At 47.3% G+C, this 21,281-nt stretch overlaps 2 protein-coding genes across 15 annotated transcripts; both read right to left on the minus strand.

Moving 5' to 3' along the window:
- Nucleotides 1–5,262: 5,262 nt before the first annotated feature.
- LOC118357694 (mitoferrin-2-like) lies at nt 5,263–20,807 on the minus strand. Its single transcript, XM_052477911.1, has 4 exons — nt 20,174–20,807; nt 14,282–14,510; nt 10,131–10,187; nt 5,263–6,568 (listed from the first exon to the last, which is right to left on the minus strand). Exons 1-4 carry the CDS (start codon nt 20,513–20,515, stop codon nt 6,012–6,014), a joined length of 1,185 nt encoding a protein of 394 aa, XP_052333871.1. The 5' UTR covers nt 20,516–20,807; the 3' UTR covers nt 5,263–6,011.
- On the minus strand, nt 10,147–14,138 carry LOC127911407 (uncharacterized). 14 transcript variants are annotated; one of them, XM_052477908.1, is made up of 5 exons: nt 13,036–14,138; nt 12,795–12,915; nt 12,635–12,672; nt 11,170–11,252; nt 10,147–10,697 (listed from the first exon to the last, which is right to left on the minus strand). In XM_052477908.1, exons 1-5 carry the CDS (start codon nt 13,499–13,501, stop codon nt 10,326–10,328), a joined length of 1,080 nt encoding a protein of 359 aa, XP_052333868.1. In that variant the 5' UTR covers nt 13,502–14,138; the 3' UTR covers nt 10,147–10,325. The 14 variants fall into 14 exon arrangements, 3 of the variants coding, with proteins under 3 accessions (XP_052333868.1, XP_052333870.1, XP_052333869.1); XR_008078322.1 differs by lacking the exons at nt 10,147–10,697; nt 11,170–11,252; nt 12,635–12,672; nt 12,795–12,915 and adding exons at nt 12,162–12,353; nt 12,393–12,433; nt 12,516–12,596; nt 12,754–12,794 and having other exon boundaries at nt 13,076–13,124; XM_052477910.1 differs by lacking the exon at nt 11,170–11,252 and having other exon boundaries at nt 12,996–14,138.
- Nucleotides 20,808–21,281: the final 474 nt, after the last annotated feature.

Raw genomic sequence — 21,281 nt, forward strand, 5'->3', positions numbered from 1 at the left:
TTAGTGTTGGAGCCCCTGGCTATCTGTAAATGATGTCTTAGTGTTGTAGCCCCTGGCTATCTGTAAATGATGTCTTAGTGTTGGAGCCCCTGGCTATCTGTAAATGATGTCTTAGTGTTGGAGCCCCTGGCTATCTGTAAATGATGTCTTAGTGTTGGAGCCCCTGGCTATCTGTAAATTATGTCTTAGTGTTGGAGCCCCTGGCTATCTGTAAATTATATCTTAGTGTTGGAGCCCCTGGCTATCTGTAAATGATGTCTTAGTGTTGGAGCCCCTGGCTATCTGTAAATGATGTCTTAGTGTTGGAGCCCCTGGCTATCTGTAAATGATGTCTTAGTGTTGGAGCCCCTGGCTATCTGTAAATGATGTCTTAGTGTTGGAGCCCCTGGCTATCTGTAAATGATGTCTTAGTGTTGGAGCCCCTGGCTATCTGTAAATTATGTCTTAGTGTTGGAGCCCCTGGCTATCTGTAAATGATGTCTTAGTGTTGGAGCCCCTGGCTATCTGTAAATGATGTCTTAGTGTTGGAGCCCCTGGCTATCTGTAAATGATGTCTTAGTGTTGGAGCCCCTGGCTATCTGTAAATGATGTCTTAGTGTTGGAGCCCCTGGCTATCTGTAAATGATGTCTTAGTGTTGGAGCCCCTGGCTATCTGTAAATGATGTCTTAGTGTTGGAGCCCCTGGCTATCTGTAAATGATGTCTTAGTGTTGGAGCCCCTGGCTATCTGTAAATTATGTCTTAGTGTTGGAGCCCCTGGCTATCTGTAAATGATGTCTTAGTGTTGGAGCCCCTGGCTATCTGTAAATTATGTCTTAGTGTTGTAGCCCCTGGCTATCTGTAAATGATGTCTTAGTGTTGGAGCCCCTGGCTATCTGTAAATGATGTCTTAGTGTTGGAGCCCCTGGCTATCTGTAAATGATGTCTTAGTGTTGGAGCCCCTGGCTATCTGTAAATGATGTCTTAGTGTTGGAGCCCCTGGCTATCTGTAAATGATGTCTTAGTGTTGGAGCCCCTGGCTATCTGTAAATGATGTCTTAGTGTTGGAGCCCCTGGCTCTCTGTAAATGATGTCTTAGTGTTGGAGCCCCTGGCTATCTGTAAATGATGTCTTAGTGTTGGAGCCCCTGGCTCTCTGTAAATGATGTCTTAGTGTTGGAGCCCCTGGCTCTCTGTAAATGATGTCTTAGTGTTGGAGCCCCTGGCTATCTGTAAATGATGTCTTAGTGTTGGAGCCCCTGGCTCTCTGTAAATGATGTCTTAGTGTTGGAGCCCCTGGCTATCTGTAAATGATATCTTAGTGTTGTAGCCCCTGGCTATCTGTAAATGATGTTTTAGTGTTGGAGCCCCTGGCTATCTGTAAATGATGTCTTAGTGTTGGAGCCCTTGGCTCTCTGTAAATGATGTTTTAGTGTTGGAGCCCCTGGCTCTCTGTAAATGATGTCTTAGTGTTGGAGCCCCTGGCTCTCTGTAAATGATGTTTTAGTGTTGGAGCCCCTGGCTATCTGTAAATGATGTCTTAGTGTTGGAGCCCTGGCTCTCTGTAAATGATGTTTTAGTGTTGGAGCCCCTGGCTATCTGTAAATGATGTCTTAGTGTTGTAGCCCCTGGCTATCTGTAAATGATGTTTTAGTGTTGGAGCCCCTGGCTATCTGTAAATGATGTCTTAGTGTTGGAGCCCTTGGCTCTCTGTAAATGATGTTTTAGTGTTGGAGCCCCTGGCTATCTGTAAATGATGTCTTAGTGTTGTAGCCCCTGGCTATCTGTCTGATAAATGAGCCCCTGGCTATCTTAAATGATGTCTTTGTTAGCCCCTGGCTATCTGTAAATGATGTCTTAGTGTTGGAGCCCCTGGCTATCTGTAAATGATGTCTTAGTGTTGTAGCCCCTGGCTATCTGTAAATGATGTCTTAGTGTTGGAGCCCCTGGCTATCTGTAAATGATGTCTTAGTGTTGGAGCCCCTGGCTATCTGTAAATGATGTTTTAGTGTTGGAGCCCCTGGCTATCTGTAAATGATGTCTTAGTGTTGTAGCCCCTGGCTATCTGTAAATGATGTCTTAGTGTTGGAGCCCCTGGCTATCTGTAAATGATGTCTTAGTGTTGGAGCCCCTGGCTATCTGTAAATGATGTCTTAGTGTTGGAGCCCCTGGCTCTCTGTAAATGATGTCTTAGTGTTGGAGCCCCTGGCTATCTGTAAATGATGTCTTAGTGTTGGAGCCCCTGGCTATCTGTAAATGATGTCTTAGTGTTGTAGCCCCTGGCTATCTGTAAATTATGTCTTAGTGTTGGAGCCCGGGCTATCTGTAAATTATGTCTTAGTGTTGGAGCCCCTGGCTATCTGTAAATTATATCTTAGTGTTGGAGCCCCTGGCTATCTGTAAATTATGTCTTAGTGTTGGAGCCCCTGGCTATCTGTAAATTATGTCTTAGTGTTGGAGCCCCTGGCTATCTGTAAATGATGTCTTAGTGTTGGAGCCCCTGGCTATCTGTAAATTATGTCTTAGTGTTGGAGCCCCTGGCTCTCTGTAAATAAAAAATACAAATAAAATGGTGCCGTCTGGTTTGCTTAATATAAGGCATTTAATTATTTATACTTTTACTTTTGATACTTTTACTTGTGGTATATTTTAGTCAGTACATGTGCTTTTGATAGTTACGTATATTTAAAACCAAATACTTTTAGACATTTACTCAAGTAGTATATTACTTGGTGACTTTTACTTGAGTCATTCTCTATTTAGGTATCTTAATTAAGGTGCCACCAACCTCCTGTGATACACTCACAGGTAAAGGAGACCCAGCTGTGTGAGCGAGGCGGTTATGTTTTGGGTCGCAGGGTGAAAGTTCAGATCTGCACCTGTGCCTCAGCCTAAACACAATACCTGTCACCAACAGACAGCCTTTAGAGCTGTGTGTGTGTGTGTGTGTGTGTGACAGGGGAGCAAATACCTGAGCCATGTACAAGTCCACACACAAACACACACATATTATTACTATTTTTAAAACATAATAGCAACTGACCTGAATTATAAAAAAGATAAATATCAGACACAAGCCTGGTTGCCAGACAGCCAGACAGACACATCTTATGGGTGGGATGCATCAGACCCTTCATCCTCTTGACACAGACAAATAAACCCTACACACACATCAAATAACCTTACAATGGAAAACACTGGGGGAGATCACTCTCTAACATCATCCAACTGCTTATGACTTTATTTTCTTATCAGCAGGCTTTCCAGGAAGTACTTCAAACTTTCTGTATTCCCCTGCCATATGTGTTACTATGACAATAGAGATATATAGGTGACACAAACAGCTGTTTAAAGGTCCATTGCAGTCAAAATCCTGTTAATCCTGTGTCTAGTATCATTTTGTAAAGCTGATGAATATAACACTGTAAAAGTTTGAAAACATTTAATCAGTGTTATTTCCTGTTCGTTTCTGGTTGAAACTAGAATATGCAATGGACCTTCTAATCGGCGGGTTTTGCAAAGGTGGAGTTTCAGCTTGCCTGGGACTTCACCAAGCAGTACATTAGTTAAGAGTTCCAAACCTCTCTGCCAATAACAGATAGTTTTCCCCTCCCAGCAAAATTCTTGCTTGAGGAATAGTATAATTCTTTGTTGCTAAAAATAAATATTTGTTCTTCTTTTCAACCATTCTGATGTAAAACTATTACAGTTAGGTACTTAATTGTTACCCACAAATGATTTGATATCGATATAAAAACGTCCTTTAAGCTTTTGATCGCAGTATGTGAGAGTCTACTGCGTTGTTTTGTTGTTGCTGAGAGGAAAGGTATACGTGTCTGTGTGTACGAAAACAAACAATGCAAACAAGTGTAACAGCAGCTGTGGGCAACCTGAGGGAGTCTACTGCTCTGTTTATTGATCAGACAGGATTACAGGGGACAGTCAGACAGAGGTTAAGAAGACTGATCAGCTGCATTCATCATCCACACACACAGCTGAGGCCACATAGGCTACGTTTACACAGGCAGCCCAATTCTGACCGTGTGTCCAATTATCGGCAAAAGATCTGATCCGATTGGTAAAAATACCAATTATTGTTAAGAGATCAGAATTGGGCTGCCTGTATAAACACAGCCATACACACCGAGTGTCATGGATACGTCCCTTAATCAATCAATTCATGTAATAGTTCATACACAACAGTATAATGATGTCACACCCCTAGCCACTGATCTAAGGCCAGTTTAGCATTCTCTCCAATGGTTAAGTTAGTATTTCGGGAGAGGAAGCTGATCCTAGATCTGTGTCCAACAGTTACTTCTACCTGAAGTCTTCAGAACGGCTTATTAAACAAACAGATGACTTGTGCAGAAACCTTTCAATGTTTCAAAGTTCCCCTGAAGCACGAGCTCTTTCCTTCTTGACCCTTTCGAGTCAGAGCCAGACCGTAACATTCACATGATGTGAACATGTTTCTGTAGTGTGGATTTTGCTTCATGCGTGGGAATCCATATTCTGTGTGTGTGCCAGTCAGCCTGTTTTAGCCAACCCGTCCTGTCTAAACCTTCATGTGTTCTCTTTAATACAGGAACAGCCAGTCAGGTAAAACAAGGGTGTGACTGTAAACTGAAGTGTGTTTACATTAGAGTTATTTTAGTCAAATGTAGAGCGACATACAGGAGCAATCAGGATTAAGTGCGTCGCTCAAGGTCTCATCAGTACATGTTAAAACCTGGTCGGCTCGTGGATTTGAATCAGCAACCTTTCGGTTACGGTCCAAACGCTCTTAAGCGCTAAGCTACCTGTCACCTGTGTGGGCTAACCCATCCAAGAATTTGATCTACTCAAAGCAAAAGTACAAAGTGAGATCTGGGCAACCCCCCCTCTCCTTACATCAGTGCAAATAACAAGGCAAGATGGAATTTATCTTCCAATGAATTGTCCAAAGATCCATGGTGATTCTCTCCATTCTTTCTATACTCCAAAGCCAACGCCAACCAACGTTAGTACTGTAGGGGTTCAGGAATCACTTTAACTCAATAGTTCCTCTCAGAATATATTTACTGTACTTTACAACTTACTGGCAGCTATATATTTAAGTCTATATTTTGAGAGAAATTCCTGATTTCAAACCTCGAGGTTTACGTCTCTACCAGTTCACGAAATGACAAACTGATACTAGGTCTGGGGTTAAGGTGATCTTGTACCTGAAGCCTATAAACAATTGTCTGGGTTTACACAAATGCCCCCTAAAGGTCCACTGTCACTCACACCTGGCCAAATGATATAACTCAAGAGCTTTATTGGGATGGTCACAGTGCCCCCTGGTGGGCCTTACAGTGAACAACATTCTCATCCAGATACATTAAAACGCAAGAATTAACACTACAGGTAGACTCCGTAATAGATCATCATACAAAGCTGGGCGACTTCCCGCTAACACATTACAATAACAGAATCCAAATCTGCCAAGATGACCGCCACTACTGGCCATTTCCAATCTGCACCTCAATTTAGACTATCTTGTTGTTAATTTCCGAAAGCAGGAAGTGGCCAACTGTCTGTATGATGAGGTCATAGTCTGCCTTTAAGAACACCGACAGAACAGCTGTCGTCAAATTCATCCCAACAATAATCAATGAAAGCTGCTGGACACTTCACATATTTCACAACTAAATCCGCTGGAGTAAAACAGAAGCATCTCTTTCAGGTTGACGTTTATGTGCGTTATATGGGTATACATTGAACACGTACTGTCAATACATCACATATTCACTTTCATAGTGTATTGTAAATCCTCAGTTTCAAACAGTTTAGCAGAGATGTTGATGGTTGAGCCACAGATGGAAGTGTCTTATTGGCAGTCTGAACGGGGTAAATAACAGGTGGGTATTGGTTGGTTTATGTGCGTATCGATTCTTCCTCATTTCTCCCTCGCTCTGAACACCTGCTCCAAAGGAATAGGAAGGAGGTTGATAGATTAAAAAAGGAAGAGATGGTGAAGAGATATGGCTGAAATGAAATAGGACATGATTTATTTTTCCTCCCGCTGCAGCGCGACCCTCTTCTCGTGCTGGTGCTTGGTGATTCCGTACTTGAAGAACTCATAGACGGACCAGCTGATGGCTGTGGAGGGCATCTGATAGATCACCCTGGCCTGGACTCCTTTAAAGAACCCAGGCAGGCCACCCAGCCTGTACACTGTCCGGAAGGCATGGGCCAGGCCCGTGATGTGTCTGTGTGTCCCCTGACCTCCACCCTGGCCTGCAGCGGGGAGCCCCACCAGGGACTCCTGGGTGTTGAGCAGGGTCTTGCAGACATCCAGAGGGGTGGTGGCTGCAGCAGCGATGGCCCCGGCCAGGGCTCCAGACACCATGTGTGAGGAGGGGTTGTACTGTCTGTGGGGGTTGAGCAGCTCCTGGAGGTACTCGTAGGTCATGAAGTGGAGAGCCTGGAAGGGGACGTTCATGGTGAGCTGGGTGGTGTAGGAGCGGTAAAAGGCCCCAGGGCCCTCGCTCTGCCACACGGCACGCACACAGTCCATCACGCCACGGTACGGAGAGTTATACATCTGCAAACGCTGCTTCACCACTGGGCAGGGAGAAAAGGGGAGGAAGAGGGAGTAGAGGGGAGGGACAAGTGAGTAGAGGGGAGGGAGGAAGGGACAAGTGAGTAGAGGGGAGGGAGGAAGGGACAAGTGAGTAGAGGAGAGGGAGGAAGGGACAAGTGAGTAGAGGAGAGGGAGGAAGGGACAAGTGAGTAGAGGAGAGGGAGGAAGGGACAAGTGAGTAGAGGAGAGGGAGGAAGGGACAAGTGAGTAGAGGAGAGGGAGGAAGGGACAAGTGAGTAGAGAGGGGAGAGGAGGGACAAGTGAGTAGAGGAGGGGGGAGGGAGGGACAAGTGAGTAGAGGGGAGGGAGGGACAAGTGAGTAGAGGGGAGGGAGGGACAAGTGAGTAGAGGGAGGGAGGGACAAGTGAGTAGAGGGGAGGGAGAAGTGAGTAGAGGGGAGGGAGGGACAAGTGAGTAGAGAGGGAGGGACAAGTGAGTAGAGGAGAGGGAGGGGGGGAGGAAGGGACAAGTGAGTAGAGGGGAGGGAGGAAGGGACAAGTGAGTAGAGGAGAGGGAGGGACAAGTGAGGAGAGGGAGGGACAAGTGAGTAGAGGGGAGGAACAAGTGAGTAGAGGGGAGGGAGGAACAAGTGAGTAGAGGGGAGGGAGGGACAAGTGAGTAGAGGGGAGGGAGGGACAAGTGAGTAGAGGGGAGGGAGGGACAAGTGAGTAGAGGGGAGGGAGGGACAAGTGAGTAGAGGAGAGGGAGGGACAAGTGAGTAGAGGGGAGGGACAAGAGGGTAGAGGGGAGGGACAAGTGAGTAGAGGGGAGGGACAAGTGAGTAGAGGGGAGGGACAAGTGAGTAGAGGGGAGGGAGGAAGGGACAAGTGAGTAGAGGGGGAGGGAGGAAGGGACAAGTGAGTAGAGGAGAGGGAGGGACAAGTGAGTAGAGGGGGGGAGGGACAAGTGAGTAGAGGGGGGGAGAGGAGGAAGGGACAGGAGGGTAGAGGGGAGGGAGGAAGGGACAGGAGGGTAGGAGGGAGGGAGGAAGGGACAGGAGGGTAGAGGGGAGGGAGGAAGGGACAGGAGGGTAGAGGGGAGGAGGAAGGGACAGGAGGGAGGAAGGGACAAGAGGGAGAGGAGGGAGGGAGGAAGGGACAGGAGGGTAGAGGGGAGGGAGGAAGGGACAGGAGGGTAGAGGGGAGGGAGGAAGGGACAGGAGGAGTAGAGGGGAGGGAGGAAGGGACAGGAGGGTAGAGGGGGAGGGAGGAAGGGACAGGAGGGTAGAGGGGAGGGAGGAAGGGACAGGAGGGTAGGGAGGGGAGGGAGGAAGGGACAGGAGGGTAGAGGGGAGGGAGGAAGGGACAGGAGGGTAGAGGGGAGGGAGGAAGGGACAGGAGGGTAGAGGAGGGGAGGGAGGAAGGGACAGGAGGGTAGGGGAGGGAGGAAGGGACAGGAGGGTAGAGGGGAGGGAGGAAGGGACAGGAGGGTAGAGGGGAGGGAGGAAGGGACAGGAGGGTAGAGGGGAGGGAGGAAGGGACAGGAGGGTAGAGGGGAGGGAGGAAGGGACAGGAGGGTAGAGGGGAGGGAGGAAGGGACAGGAGGGTAGAGGGGAGGGAGGAAGGGACAGGAGGGTAGAGGGGAGGGAGGAAGGGACAGGAGGGTAGAGGGGAGGGAGGAAGGGACAGGAGGGTAGAGGGGAGGGAGGAAGGGACAGGAGGGTAGAGGGGGGAGGGAGGAAGGGACAGGAGGGTAGAGGGGAGGGAGGAAGGGACAGGAGGGTAGAGGGGAGGGAGGAAGGGACAGGAGGGTAGAGGGGGGAGGGGAGGAAGGGACAGGTGAGTAGAGTAGAGGGGAGGGGGGGGCAGGGACAGGTGAGGGACAGAGGGGGGCAGGTGGTAGATGGAGGAGGGAGGAAGGACAGGTGAGTAGATGGAGGAAGGGACAGGTGAGTAGAGGGAGGAAGGGACAGGAGGGTAGAGGGAGGGAGGAAGGGACAGGTGAGAGGGGAGAGGGGGGAGGAAGGGACAGGTGGTAGATGGAGGAAGGGACAGGTGGGTAGAGGGGGAGGGAGGAAGGGACAGGTGGTAGATGGAGGAAGGGACAGGTGAGTAGAGGGGAGGGAGGGATGGAGCATTAGAAAGACAGGATTGCCAGGTGTATTTCCATCATCAGGGACCAGGAACAGAGTCCAGAGAATGAAAAAGAAATACCAAAATGATTGACCAAATAAAAAATCTGCACAGTCATAACTTCCTCAAAGGATTTAACAGATTTATTTAGGCTGTTGAAGCTAAAAACCTGCTCCCCCACCTCACCCTCAACCTGCCCCCCACCCCCAATCTCCCCCTCCACCTAGCTAGCAGGTAGAGTAAACAAGCTAGGCCCTAGAGGTACAAGGTGCTACACCTGCAGAGGGAGCTCTGACACAGTGGTTTATCTGCAGCAAACAACATCTCAGTGTCCTTAACTTCTTGAGTGTAGGTGGCAGGATATCCGTTTTTGGCTAAAAGACGTACCCATTTGAAACTGCTTATTTCTCAGGCCCAGAAACAAGAATATGCATAATTGTCAGATTAGGATAGAAAACACAAAAGTTTCCAAAACTGTCAAAATATTGTCTGTGAGTATAACAGAACTGATATTGCAGGCGAAAACCTGAGGAAAATCAAACCAGGAAGTGCTGTTTTTCCTGAGAGCTCTCTGTTCCATTGGATGACTTGCCTCCATTTAAAGGGATATCAACCAGATTCCTTTTCCTATGGCTTCCTCAAGGTGTCAGTCTTTAGACAGTTTCAGGCTTTTATTTTGAGAAAATGAGCGAGAAAGATAACATCGCGTCAGTGGATAGCTGGGTGTTCGCAGAGTTTTGCTTGCGCAACAGAGTGGGGCAGCCATTGTCTCTCCCTCTCCTATTGAAAAAGCGACAGTCCCGGTTGATATATTATTGATTATATATTTTAAAAACAACCTGAGGATTGATTATAAAAAAAACATTTGACAAGTTTCTGTGGACATTACGGATACTATTTGGAATTTTTGTCTGCGATGTCGTGACCGCTCGAGCCTGTGGCTTTCTGAATATAATGTGCCAACCAAATGGAGGTATTTTGGATATAAAAATAATCTTTATGGAACAAAAGGAACATTTATTGTGTAACTGGGAGTCTCGTGAGTGCAAACATCCGAAGATCATCAAAGGTAAGCGATTTAATCTATTGATTTTCTGACTTTCGTGACCAATCTACTTGGCTGCGAGCTATTTGTAATATTTTGTCTACTGAGAGAGATGTTCTTACATAAACGCTTGTTATGCTTTCGCCGAAAAGCTGTTTTGAAATCTGACACGCCAGGTGGATTAACTACAAGCTAAGCTGTGTTTTGCTATATTGCACTTGTGATTTCATGAAAATTAAATATTTTTGGTAATTTAATTTGAATTTGGCACTCTGCAGTTCAGCGGGTGTTGATGAAAATGATCCCGCTAAAGGGATGGGTGGTCAAGAAGTTTAATACACCCCATCAGAAGGAGAAAAGCAGTGCCGCGAGACCTGGCCTTCACCCAGGGAAAAAGATAGATTATTTATAGACAGAGAAATGTACCTTCAGATGGGTTCATGGCCGCGTCATGAAGCAATGTGGCTACACACCCTGCCGTACCTGTAACACACACACACCCCAATGGTGAACAACAAGAGAGAGAGAAAGATTGCAGAGAATGAACGAAAAAGCAGAGGAGAAATCCTCTAGTTCTCTCTAGTGGTAAAACAGGACATCATCACTGCTGATGGACCAGAGTTAAAACTTATCTTCCTCTACTGGGCATGTCTGCAATCTCTTACCCTGCCTCTCCCCTGACTTGGAAACAAGCGAGAGAGCAAGCAAGCAAGCAAGCAAGCAAGCAAGCAGAGAAGACAGCTGACCCGGGAAGAAGAAGAGAGAAAAAGCAAAGAAGACAGCTGACCCGGGAAGAAGAAGAGAGAAAAAGCAAAGAAGACAGCTGACCCGGGAAGAAGAGAGAGAAAAAGCAAAGAAGACAGCTGACCCGGGAAGAAGAGAGAGAGAAAAAGCAAAGAAGACAGCTGACCCGGGAAGAAGAAGAGAGAAAAAAGCAAAGAAGACAGCTGACCCGGGAAGAAGAAGAGAGAAAAAGCAAAGAAGACAGCTGACCTGGGAAGAAGAAGAGAGAAAAAGCAAAGAAGACAGCTGACCTGGGAAGAAGAAGAGAGAAAAAGCAAAGAAGACAGCTGACCCGGGAAGAAGAGAGAGAAAAAGCAAAGAAGACAGCTGACCCGGGAAGAGAGAGAGAAAAAGCAAAGAAGACAGCTGACCCGGGAAGAAGAAGAGAGAAAAAGCAAAGAAGACAGCTGACCCGGGAAGAAGAAGAGAAAAAGAGAGAAAAGACCGGGAAGAAGAAGTGAAAAAAGAAGACAGCTGACCCGGGAAGAAGAGAGAGAAAAAGCAGAGAAGACAGCTGACCCGGGAAGAAGAGAGAGAAAAAGCAAAGAAGACAGCTGACCCGGGAAGAAGAGAGAGAAAAAGCAGAGAAGACAGCTGACCCGGGAAGAAGAAGTGAGAAAAAGCAGAGAAGACAGCTGACCCGGGAAGAAGAAGAGAGAAAAAAGTGAAGACGACAGCTGACCCGGGAAGAAGAGAGAGAGAAAAAGCAAAGACGACAGCTGACCCGGGAAGAAGAAGAGAGAAAAAGCAAAGAAGACAGCTGACCTGGGAAGAAAGAGAGAAAAAGCAAAGAAGACAGCTGACCTGGGAAGAAGAGAGAGAAAAGCAAAGAAGACAGCTGACCTGGGAAGAAGAGAGAGAAAGCAAGAAGACAGCTGACCTGGGAAGAAGAGAGAGAAAAAGCAGAGAAGACAGCTGACCTGGGAAGAAGAGAGAGAAAGCAGAGAAGACAGCTGACCTGGGAAGAAGAGAGAGACCCGGGAAAAGCAGAGAAAAAGAAGACAGCTGACCGGGAAGAAGAAGAGAGAGAAAAGCAAAGAAGACAGCTGACCGGGGGAAGAAGAAGAGAGAAAAAGCAAAGAAGACAGCTGACCCGGGAAGAAGAAGAGAGAAAAAGCAAAGAAGACAGCTGACCCGGGAAGAAGAAGAGAGAAAAAGCAAAGAAGACAGCTGACCCGGGAAGAAGAGAGAGAGAAAAAGCAAAGAAGACAGCTGACCCGGGAAGAAGAGAGAGAGAAAAAGCAAAGAAGACAGCTGACCCGGGAAGAAGAAGAGAGAAAAAGCAAAGAAGACAGCTGACCCGGGAAGAAGAAGAGAGAAAAAGCAAAGAAGACAGCTGACCCGGGAAGAAGAAGAGAGAAAAAGCAAAGAAGACAGCTGACCCGGAAAAGAAGACAAGAAGAGAGAGAAAAAGCAAAGAAGACAGCTGACCTGGGAAGAAGAGAGAGAGAAAAGCAAAGAAGACAGCTGACCCGGGAAGAAGAGAGAGAAAAAGCAAAGAAGACAGCTGACCTGGGAAGAAAGAGAGAAAAAGCAAAGAAGACAGCTGACCTGGGAAGAAGAAGAGAGAAAAAGCAAAGAAGACAGCTGACCTGGGAAGAAGAAGTGAGAAAAAGCAGAGAAGACAGCTGACCTGGGAAGAAGAGAGAGAAAAAGCAAAGAAGACAGCTGACCTGGGAAGAAGAGAGAGAGAAAAAGCAGAGAAGACAGCTGACCTGGGAAGAAGAGAGAGAAAGCAGAGAAGACAGCTGACCTGGGAAGAGAGAGAGAAAGCAGAGAAGACAGCTGACCTGGGAAGAAGAGAGAGAAAGCAGAGAAGACAGCTGACCTGGGAAGAAGAGAGAGAAAGCAGAGAAGACAGCTGACCTGGGAAGAAGAAGAGAAAAAGCAGAGAAGACAGCTGACCTGGGAAGAAGAAGTGAGAAAAAGCAGAGAAGACAGCTGACCTGGGTAGAAGAAGAGAGAAAAAGCAAAGAAGACAGCTGACCCGGGAAGAAGAAGAGAGAAAAAGCAAAGAAGACAGCTGACCCGGGAAGAAGAGAGAGAAAAAGCAGAGAAGACAGCTGACCCGGGAAGAAGAAGAGAGAAAAAGCAGAGAAGAGAGCTGACCTGGGAAGAAGAGAGAAAAAGCAGAGAAGACAGCTGACCTGGGAAGAAGAGAGGAAAAGCAGAGAAGACAGCTGACCTGGGAAGAAGAAGAGAGAAAAAGCAGAGAAGACAGCTGACCCGGGAAGAAGAGAGAGAAAAAGCAGAGAAGACAGCTGACCCGGGAAGAAGAAGAGAGAAAAAGCAGAGAAGACAGCTGACCTGGGAAGAAGAAGTGAGAAAAAGCAGAGAAGACAGCTGACCCGGGAAGAAGAGAGAGAAAAAGCAGAGAAGACAGCTGACCCGGGAAGAAGAGAGAGAAAAAGCAGAGAAGACAGCTGACCTGGGAAGAAGAGAGAGAAAAAGCAGAGAAGACAGCTGACCCGGGAAGAAGAGAGAGAAAAAGCAGAGAAGACAGCTGACCCGGGAAGAAGAGAGAGAAAAAGCAGAGAAGACAGCTGACCCGGGAAGAAGAGAGAGAAAAAGCAGAGAAGACAGCTGACCTGGGAAGAAGAGAGAGAAAAAGCAGAGAAGACAGCTGACCTGGGAAGAAGAGAGAGAAAAAGCAAAGAAGACAGCTGACCTGGGAAGAAGAGAGAGGAAAAGCAGAGAACAGAAACAGGGATAAATAGAGAAATATTCTCTAGTACTTGCTTTGTCTGAGCAAACTGTGTTTCAAGTTTCTTGTCGTGCAAATTAGAACTGTGTGTGGACAGACCTTGATGGCAGCTACTTAGTGAACTCTCAGAGGACTGTTTGTCTGGTTCTGCAGTCTGCTTTCCTTTCACATGCTCTCTAATAAAGCTAGTTACAACTCTATGGGGGACAGAAACAATTCCTGCAGTAATAATAGTGTCTTTCTTTACCCTCTGAAGGTCTCTGATGCAGTCAGTCTGTGAATGTGGCTGACTCGGCAGAATGCTGACCATTCATACGGGGTCATATCAGCCGCGCGGCCAGATAGATACCACTCCTACTAGCCTGCAGGGCCAGAATTAGAACCCACCACCAGCTCATACCCCGCCAGAGTGGCTGGTGATGTTTTTCATCACACTGGCGAGTGGACCAACAAGTTAGTTTCAGGCCAATCAATCAATTCAAATGTATTTTACAAAGCTCTTTTTACATCAGCAATTATACAGATACCCGGCCTAAAACCCCAAAGAGCAAGAAATGCAGAAGCACGGTAGCTAGGGAAAAACTCCCTAAAAAGACAGGAACCTAGGACGAAACCAAGAGAGAAACCAGGGCCTGCTTACTGTCTGGGTATGAGAGAGCCTGGAGCTCAAGCAGTAGTCCTGTCTACTGTCCACAGAATGGGGCTATAGGAACAATGTAGCACCACTCCTCAGCCACTGTGCTCCAGGTGGCAGGCTGACTCACCCACCCAACTCAGTGTCTGAGAGCAAGGTTCATCTAGGTTAGTCCAAGTAGCATCTGCTTAGTGCCCAGGGGAGAAAAGGGCCTCTCCCTCTCTGCAGTGTGAACCAAGATTACAGGACTACAGAACTAAATAATTCACTACTTGATTGAGTTGCTAAGAATAATATTGGAAACACTAAATGAAATGAGTGTTTACAAGAAAGAAACAAGGTAATTTACTGTATGTAGGTTGCATAGGAGATGTACAGGCTTGGTGCACACAGGTGCATTTTGTGCGTGTGCTTTGCATGTATATGCCTTGTGTGTGCTGCGTTTTCCCGGTATACCGTTGGCCAGGTGGCTGTTAGCACCGGGATGGATGATGTCACCCAGACTCTTCTTCAGTTTCTCGTAGCAGGCGAAGTAGAGAGCATGCGCCGGTCCTGCCCCCACGGCCGTGGCATTCAGCCCTCTCATTGGTCGCCAGACACCCTCTGTGGTTATGATTCGTCGAAGCGCGTCCATCACATTCCGGTAGCGGGCGGCAGGCTCAGGCTGTAGGCTCTGCATTCGCGTCTACACAGGGGAGAGGTTAGAGGTCACAGACCTACTAGTTACCCAAGTCATAACCTAACCACACACTTCTCGCCATACCATAATCTAACCAGAATGTTTAAATTACATTTGAGAAACTTCCATGTTGGAATAAAATCTTAGCAGAGGTGGGATGAGTGCAGTAGTTGTAATATATTAAAAAAGCCAAGTCATAATATTGGCAGTGCTTCCACATGCTAAATAGTTTCACGTTTGAACATTTTGAGTGGTCGTGCCCACCCCTAGTGTTAAACAGAAGGACGTGTTGAATAAGGAGACCCAAGGTCAGAGGGACATAAGCTGCCTTTCTGTGAGCCGCTCCCCCCAGCAGCACTCACACGCCCTGCCCCTACACACACTCCTTTTCGCTGGGCCAGTGTCCAGGTTCAGAGTTCATCCCGTGAGGCTTGGGGTCGCACATTTTGGGGAATATCCAGAGGTGGAAACTGTCCATGGGAATTAACAGAAATATATGAAAATGAATACCATTTAAACTGGAATTATTTGCATTGGATATATTTACCATATCATACAGATACATAAACCTTTTACCTTATCATAAGACATAATTGCAAATGATTAAATCCTTCCAATAGAAAAAAACAATTGAGTGACAAATTTAACTTTAATGAAATGAGTTGACTCCTCACATGGGATGATTTCACTGAACAACAAAAGGGAATATTGAATTATCTCCAATGATCCATCGTATTGCCCAAAAACTTGTATTGGTCAGTCTGTTGTGTGCTTTGGTGTGTGTGTTCCCAAACAAGGACCAGTTGCGCTCTGAGGTGGCTGATGTTGGTGGGATTTGGAGGATGATGGAGGCAACAGGGGAAAGACCCTCAGATCCACAAAGTCTCTTCTACCAGGTGGCTGATGAGATATCTTGGCATGACCGCCATAATGAATCACCATCCCAAAGCTCTTGCTTGGAAGTGTACTTCACCAGACTGCCAAGAACCTTGCCCTCATCCAGGCCAAGGTGGCGAGACACAATAGTGATAACACCATAGGCCTTGTTGAGCTCTGCAACAGACAGGATGCTCTTGCCAGCATACTTGGGGTCCAACATGTACGTTGCAGTGTGTATGGGCTTCAGGCAGAAGTCTTCATGCTTTTTGATGCATTTCAAAACTGTAGTTCCCTCTGCTGGGCACAACAGTGAAGTGGGCAGGGCAGTATGGATTTATTATATTACATCTGCAAGCCCGAGTCTGAACATCAGACAGGATGGCATTGTCTTCCTCAATCTGTGCAATGGCTACTGTTATAGGTTTCCCTCTGCTTACCACTCTCCCAAAATACATCTTCCAGGAGGATCCTCTTGATGGGGCTGTTCATATCGGCAGACTGTGTTATGGCCATTTCTTGGAGACTCCTTCCCATCCTGGAGACTGTCAAACATGATGACAACACCACCCCAACAAGTGTTGCTGGGCAGCTTCAATGTGGTGCTCTTATTCTTCTCACTTTGCTTTGAGGTAGACTGCTGCTATAGCTTGATGACCCTTCACATATCTAACCATTTCCTTGACTCTCTTGTATAGTGTTTTCAGTGCCATGATGTCCTCGAGGAGCAGATTCAATGCATGAGCAGCACAGCCAATGGGTGTGATGTGAGGGTAGGACTCCTCCACTTGAGACCAAGCAGCCTTCATGTTGGCAGCATTGTCTGTCACCAGTGCAAATACCTTCTGTGGTCCAAGGTCATTGATGACTGCCTTCAGCTCATCTGCAATGTAGAGACCGGTGTGTCTGTTGTCCCTTGTGTCTGTGCTCTTGTAGAATACTGGTGGAGGGATGGAGATCTAGTTAATTATTCCTTGCCCACAACCATTCGGCCCGCCATCAGAGATAGGTTCAGGGTTCATCCTCTCTCTGCGAGGCTAGGGGCCAGTATCAAGGTTCAGGGTTCATCCTCTCCCTGTGAGGCTAAGGGCCAGTGTCAAGGTTCAGGGTTCATCCTCTCTCTGTGAGGCTAGGGGCCATTGTCAAGGTTCAGGGTTCATCCTCTCTCTGTGAGGCTAGGGGCCAGTGTCAAGGTTCAGGGTTCATCCTCTCTCTGTGAGGCTAGGGGCCAGTGTCAAGGTTCAGGGTTCATCCTCTCTCTGTGAGGCTAGGGGCCAGTGTCAAGGTTCAGGGTTCATCCTCTCTCTGTGAGGCTAGGGGCCAGTGTCAAGGTTCAGGGTTCATCCTCTCTCTGAGGCTAGGGGCCAGTGTCAAGGTTCAGGGTTCATCCTCTCTCTGTGAGGCTAGGGGCCATTGTCAAGGTTCAGGGTTCATCCTCTCTGTGAGGCTAGGGGCCAGTGTCAAGGTTCAGGGTTCATCCTCTCTCTGTGAGACTAGGGGCCAGTGTCAAGGTTCAGGGTTCATCCTCTCTCTGTGAGGCTAGGGGCCATTGTCAAGGTTCAGGGTTCATCCTCTCTCTGTGAGGCTAGGGGCCAGTGTCAAGGTTCAGGGTTCATCCTCTCTCTGTGAGGCTAGGGGCCAGTGTCAAGGTTCAGGGTTCATCCTCTCTCTGTGAGGCTAGGGGCCAGTGTCAAGGTTCAGGGTTCATCCTCTCTCTGTGAGGCTAGGGGCCAGTGTCAAGGTTCAGGGTTCATCCTCTCTCTGTGAGGCTAGGGGCCAGTGTCAAGGTTCAGGGTTCATCCTCTCTCTGTGAGGCTAGGGGCCAGTGTCAAGGTTCAGGGTTCATCCTCTCTCTGTGAGGCTAGGGGCCAGTGTCAAGGTTCAGGGTTCATCCTCTCTCTGTGAGGCTAGGGGCCAGTGTCAAGGTTCAGGGTTCATCCTCTCTCTGTGAGGCTAGGGGCCAGTGTCAAGGTTCAGGGTTCATCCTCTCTCTGTGAGGCTAGGGGCCAGTGTCAAGGTTCAGGGTTCATCCTCTCTCTGTGAGGCTAGGGACCAGCTAGTGCTGTGAAACGCATAGAGGGTCTTCTAATAACGTCCAAAGGAGAGGCCCGGGCTACAGCTGAATGGACAACACATGCTGATTGCTTGCTGCACTGTGTATGTCAGTGTGTTACAGGAACTGCACTGTGGAATGCCGGGCCTGTAAGAGAGCAGACTCCTACACGTCAACCAACCATGCATAATGTAGCAGTACCAGGATGGGTTGGAAACCTTTAGAACATCGCCATCTTGCAAGATATTTGATGTCAATGTTTCAATGAGACTTCGGTATGAATCAATGTTAAAGGAAATGAGAACAGTTCTCTCAGCCACGACACACGATATGTAGCCTATGGTTGTGTATTGCAGAGAGCTTAGCTTGTCTAGAAAGAGCCTTTCTAACCTCAACCTTTGGAATGAGTGTAAACAACGAGTTGACATTATCTCTACTGTGCAATCTGTGTGACAACCAGTGCAAGCTATTTTCAGAGGATTATCAACTGTTAGTCCACTGGGGTCAGCTGTCAGCTTGAGCTAGGTCCCCTCTGTAGAGATCTGCTAATGTGTTTATAAGTAAAGACGGTCAATGCCATGTTGTTTGACAGGTGACATGATTTATAGATCAGTGAGTCTGTCTCAGGCTGCCCTTCCTCTGCAAGCAGACTGTTTCACTGTCTGGGCTGCACCTCAATACTTTAAAAGACACATGCTTTCCTAGTCTCCTTTACTTCGTCTGCGCGCATTTGAAAACTCAGTATATGTGAAAGCAACACGGTGGCTGGATGCCAACTGGGAACATGCTTTTTTTTCGACTGTCCTGTTCTTTCATGTCGTTGAAGAGAGGAGACGGGGAGAGGAAGCCATTTTAGACGACTGAGACGAAGCCCAAGCTGTGTGAGCAGCACCTGGATCAGAGGTAGGAAATACAGCTGGGAAAGACAGATGAATCTCCGCTTTGTTCTGAGAGAGCCCTGCTCTCCCACCTGACACTAACAGCTGACTTGTCTCCCTACCTGACCGCTCTGACTCGGTTGCTCTGTCTCTGCTAACTGCATAGTTGTACACAATGACCGCAGCGGTCTACAAATCTCCCGGAATCTTAATTAACTACTCAATATTATTTGTAGATCAGTCAGTCACAATTTACCGATGATATATCACGGTTTTGATGCTCCCAAACACCACCAATCATTTCCATCAGTGACCAACTCATGAGTCTCTCTACAGGGACCACAAAATATACCAGACAAAACGCTGGGCTCTCATGTGCAGAGCAGACCTAAATCAGTGAGTGGGCCTGTCAAAACAGCATAGGCTAATGTAACGTAAACACATCTTGTTTACATAACACCTAAGTCATCCCAGCTAAGCACTTCATCCAACACAAATTTAAAGTCTTATAACAATAAACAGAACTATGGTTCTAAGAGTGTGCAGTGGTAGAGCCAACCTGTCAGCCTAATTCTGCATAATGAGCACAGCAACATAGAAGCATTGTGCTCTTAATCCCAGGACATCCAGCCTGGTATTTTCTGTAAACAAAGAACAGTTCTAGCCCATCTAAATGCTGCCAGGTAGCAATTAGCATTGCAAGTTCGTTTTGCATGGCCCGATGCCCTGGGTGGGCGGAGTCCCACATTGTACACCATTGGTTTCTATTGAATCTCCTTTCCACCGGGGAACCGGGCCATGCAAAACTAACTCACCCATTGACAATCAAATACTTTTTGACAGAATTCAGGGTGCCTGTACTAACCTATGGGTTCTCTTCTTTGAATACAGGGACAGTTTGGAAATACAGGGAGTTACACCTCGAAGCCATATTGCATGCTAAAAGCAGTTTAGAACGTTTTCAAATGTAACGTTAGCTACTAATCGATCACATACGGTTACTGTTCACCTCGCTAGCTGGTGGGCAGCTGGTGGGCAACAGTCAGCGGGTGATGTGCCCCATTTCCTGTCCATGTATACACACACATGTGCTGCTTCAGTCCACCTAACAGTCTCCTTTCTCAAAGCGAATAATAACTTTGCGTGTTATTAGTATGAAAACTACCTGGGGGTGCACACTAATGGCAATAGGGACCATAGTAAGTTGCAGTAGGAAAATGTTAAGCCTAAACTAAACCCATTATATCAGGCGCCAACTAAATAGCTGGCTACAGTACTAGCTAATCATCATTCAACCCCAGACTCGAGCCGATGCACAGCCAGAGGCCGACCTTGCGGTTTTGGTTAGCTAACTACCAGCTAAAATGGCTAACGTTAGACAGCTAGCTAATAAGATGACAACAACGGCAATATTCACTTCCTAAAAGTTTACCTTTCCATTTAAAAAAAAAAATCTGTATGCCAAAGTTAAGTTAATGAATATGGCGACTAATTATGTGACAAATCTAACTTGTGTGCACTGCAGTAACTGACTAGCTAGGTAACGTTACCTAATCTAGCAAGTAGAGCAGGCTCAATCCACTGATATTCGTAGTGGATGGAAGTTAGCTCGTTAGCATGCTAAGTTAGCGTCCTAGCTGAAATGTTAGCCTGTCTGGTTTCGACCTTGCCTCATATGTGCTGTGACTGACAAACTTATTGACAAGGTGGCCAGCAATCGGATTCGCATGATTGCTGAAGCCACATCATGACGAGCAAAGTAATTTCTAACCCTCCAATGTAATGTGCCCAAGCTCCAAGACCAGTCGGTTAACTATCTAAGTTAGCGGCTAACGCTAGCCCAACATAGCCTACCGCGTTACCTTGACACAGTCGATGGGGAACATCAGGCAATGCTCCATGATCCCAGCCACTGCTCCTGCAAACATGTGGGTGCTGGTGGAAGCGCCTTGCGGCAAACCCTCATACTCCGGTTCCGAAGCATCTGCTATTTCAGGAGGGCCACCGCTAAACTGAACAGTCTGGATCTCTGCCTCGCCTCCGATTCGGGGAGACAAATTCCCAACGAGGCTCTCCGACACTCCCCAGATCCTTCCACTGAACCATCGGACCTCTGCGCCGGCTGAGGCTCCAGCAACCCCGGCGTTCCCGCCTGCTGTCTCCGCTGTCATCCGATGCCTTCTCGGGAAACCATCCGCTTCCATTGGAATCTCGATGGACAGTCTTTACTTTATGCCCCGATGGCACTCCGTCTAAGGCGGGTTCGTGTTCGCGTACCGTTGGTAGTTTTTTACATTCCCGTCCCAGATGTTTACCGGTCGTACACCGTTTCCACGCCCCCGCCTCCCTCAGTCCCCAGAGCGGACAGGTCCACGCAGTGTTTGAGAAAGGCTTGCCTCTGCCGAAACCCCAACAACCGGATGTTCCGGTTTTCAGGGGAAGTGGGAAGAGAGCCTGTGACGCGACGGCCGCTTTTGGACGTTAACGTAATGTGGTTGGTTGTCTGGTATCTTAAGATGAATGCACCAACTGTAAGTCGCTCTGGATAAGAGTGTCTGATAAAATGTAAATGCAGGCTAGATGTTAAAGAATCAGTAATTTGGGTATATATTTTGGCACTTTTTCGCTACTTTTCTACAAAATCTTTAAAGGATACATACAATACCAATTATTTATGGAGATATGGCCATGTGGATCCTGTCCAATACAGCCCTATGGAGCTGGTTGGTGGTCATTTTAAAAACTGTCCCTTTAGAGTATGAGTATAATATGTTAAATCTGCTATGGAGCTATAGCTAGACATCTTTATTCATACTCTTACTTACTTTGTGTAAAGGCTGAAAGGTCTCATCATAAAAGTGTTTATGTAACCGATGTGAAATGGCTAGCTAGTTAGAGGTGGTGCGTGCTAATAGCGTTTCAATCGGTGACGTCACTTGAGACCTCGAAGTAGTTGTTCCCCTTGCTCTG

Source organism: Oncorhynchus keta, chromosome 24 (genome assembly GCF_023373465.1).
Source record: "Oncorhynchus keta strain PuntledgeMale-10-30-2019 chromosome 24, Oket_V2, whole genome shotgun sequence".
NCBI classification, from domain to species: Eukaryota; Metazoa; Chordata; class Actinopteri; order Salmoniformes; family Salmonidae; genus Oncorhynchus; species Oncorhynchus keta.

What these genes read in the sequence shown, in the direction of transcription:
- LOC127911407 (XM_052477908.1), bottom strand. Translation starts at nt 13,501, where the DNA reads ATGGTCAGCATTCTGCCGAGTCAGCCACATTCACAGACTGACTGCATC. An exon ending in TTCTCACTTCTTCTTCCCAG is followed by an intron (nt 12,673 to 12,794) that starts GTCAGCTGTCTT and finishes TCTTCTTCCCAG; the next exon opens with GTCAGCTGTCTTCTCTGCTT. An exon ending in TTTTCCTCTCTTCTTCCCAG is followed by an intron (nt 11,253 to 12,634) that starts GTCAGCTGTCTT and finishes CTTTCTTCCCAG; the next exon opens with GTCAGCTGTCTTCTTTGCTT.
- LOC118357694 (XM_052477911.1), bottom strand. Translation starts at nt 20,515, where the DNA reads ATGGAAGCGGATGGTTTCCCGAGAAGGCATCGGATGACAGCGGAGACA. An exon ending in TAACAGCCACCTGGCCAACG is followed by an intron (nt 10,188 to 14,281) that starts GTATACCGGGAA and finishes TGTGTGTTACAG; the next exon opens with GTACGGCAGGGTGTGTAGCC. An exon ending in GGCCATGAACCCATCTGAAG is followed by an intron (nt 6,569 to 10,130) that starts GTACATTTCTCT and finishes CTCCCTGCCCAG; the next exon opens with TGGTGAAGCAGCGTTTGCAG.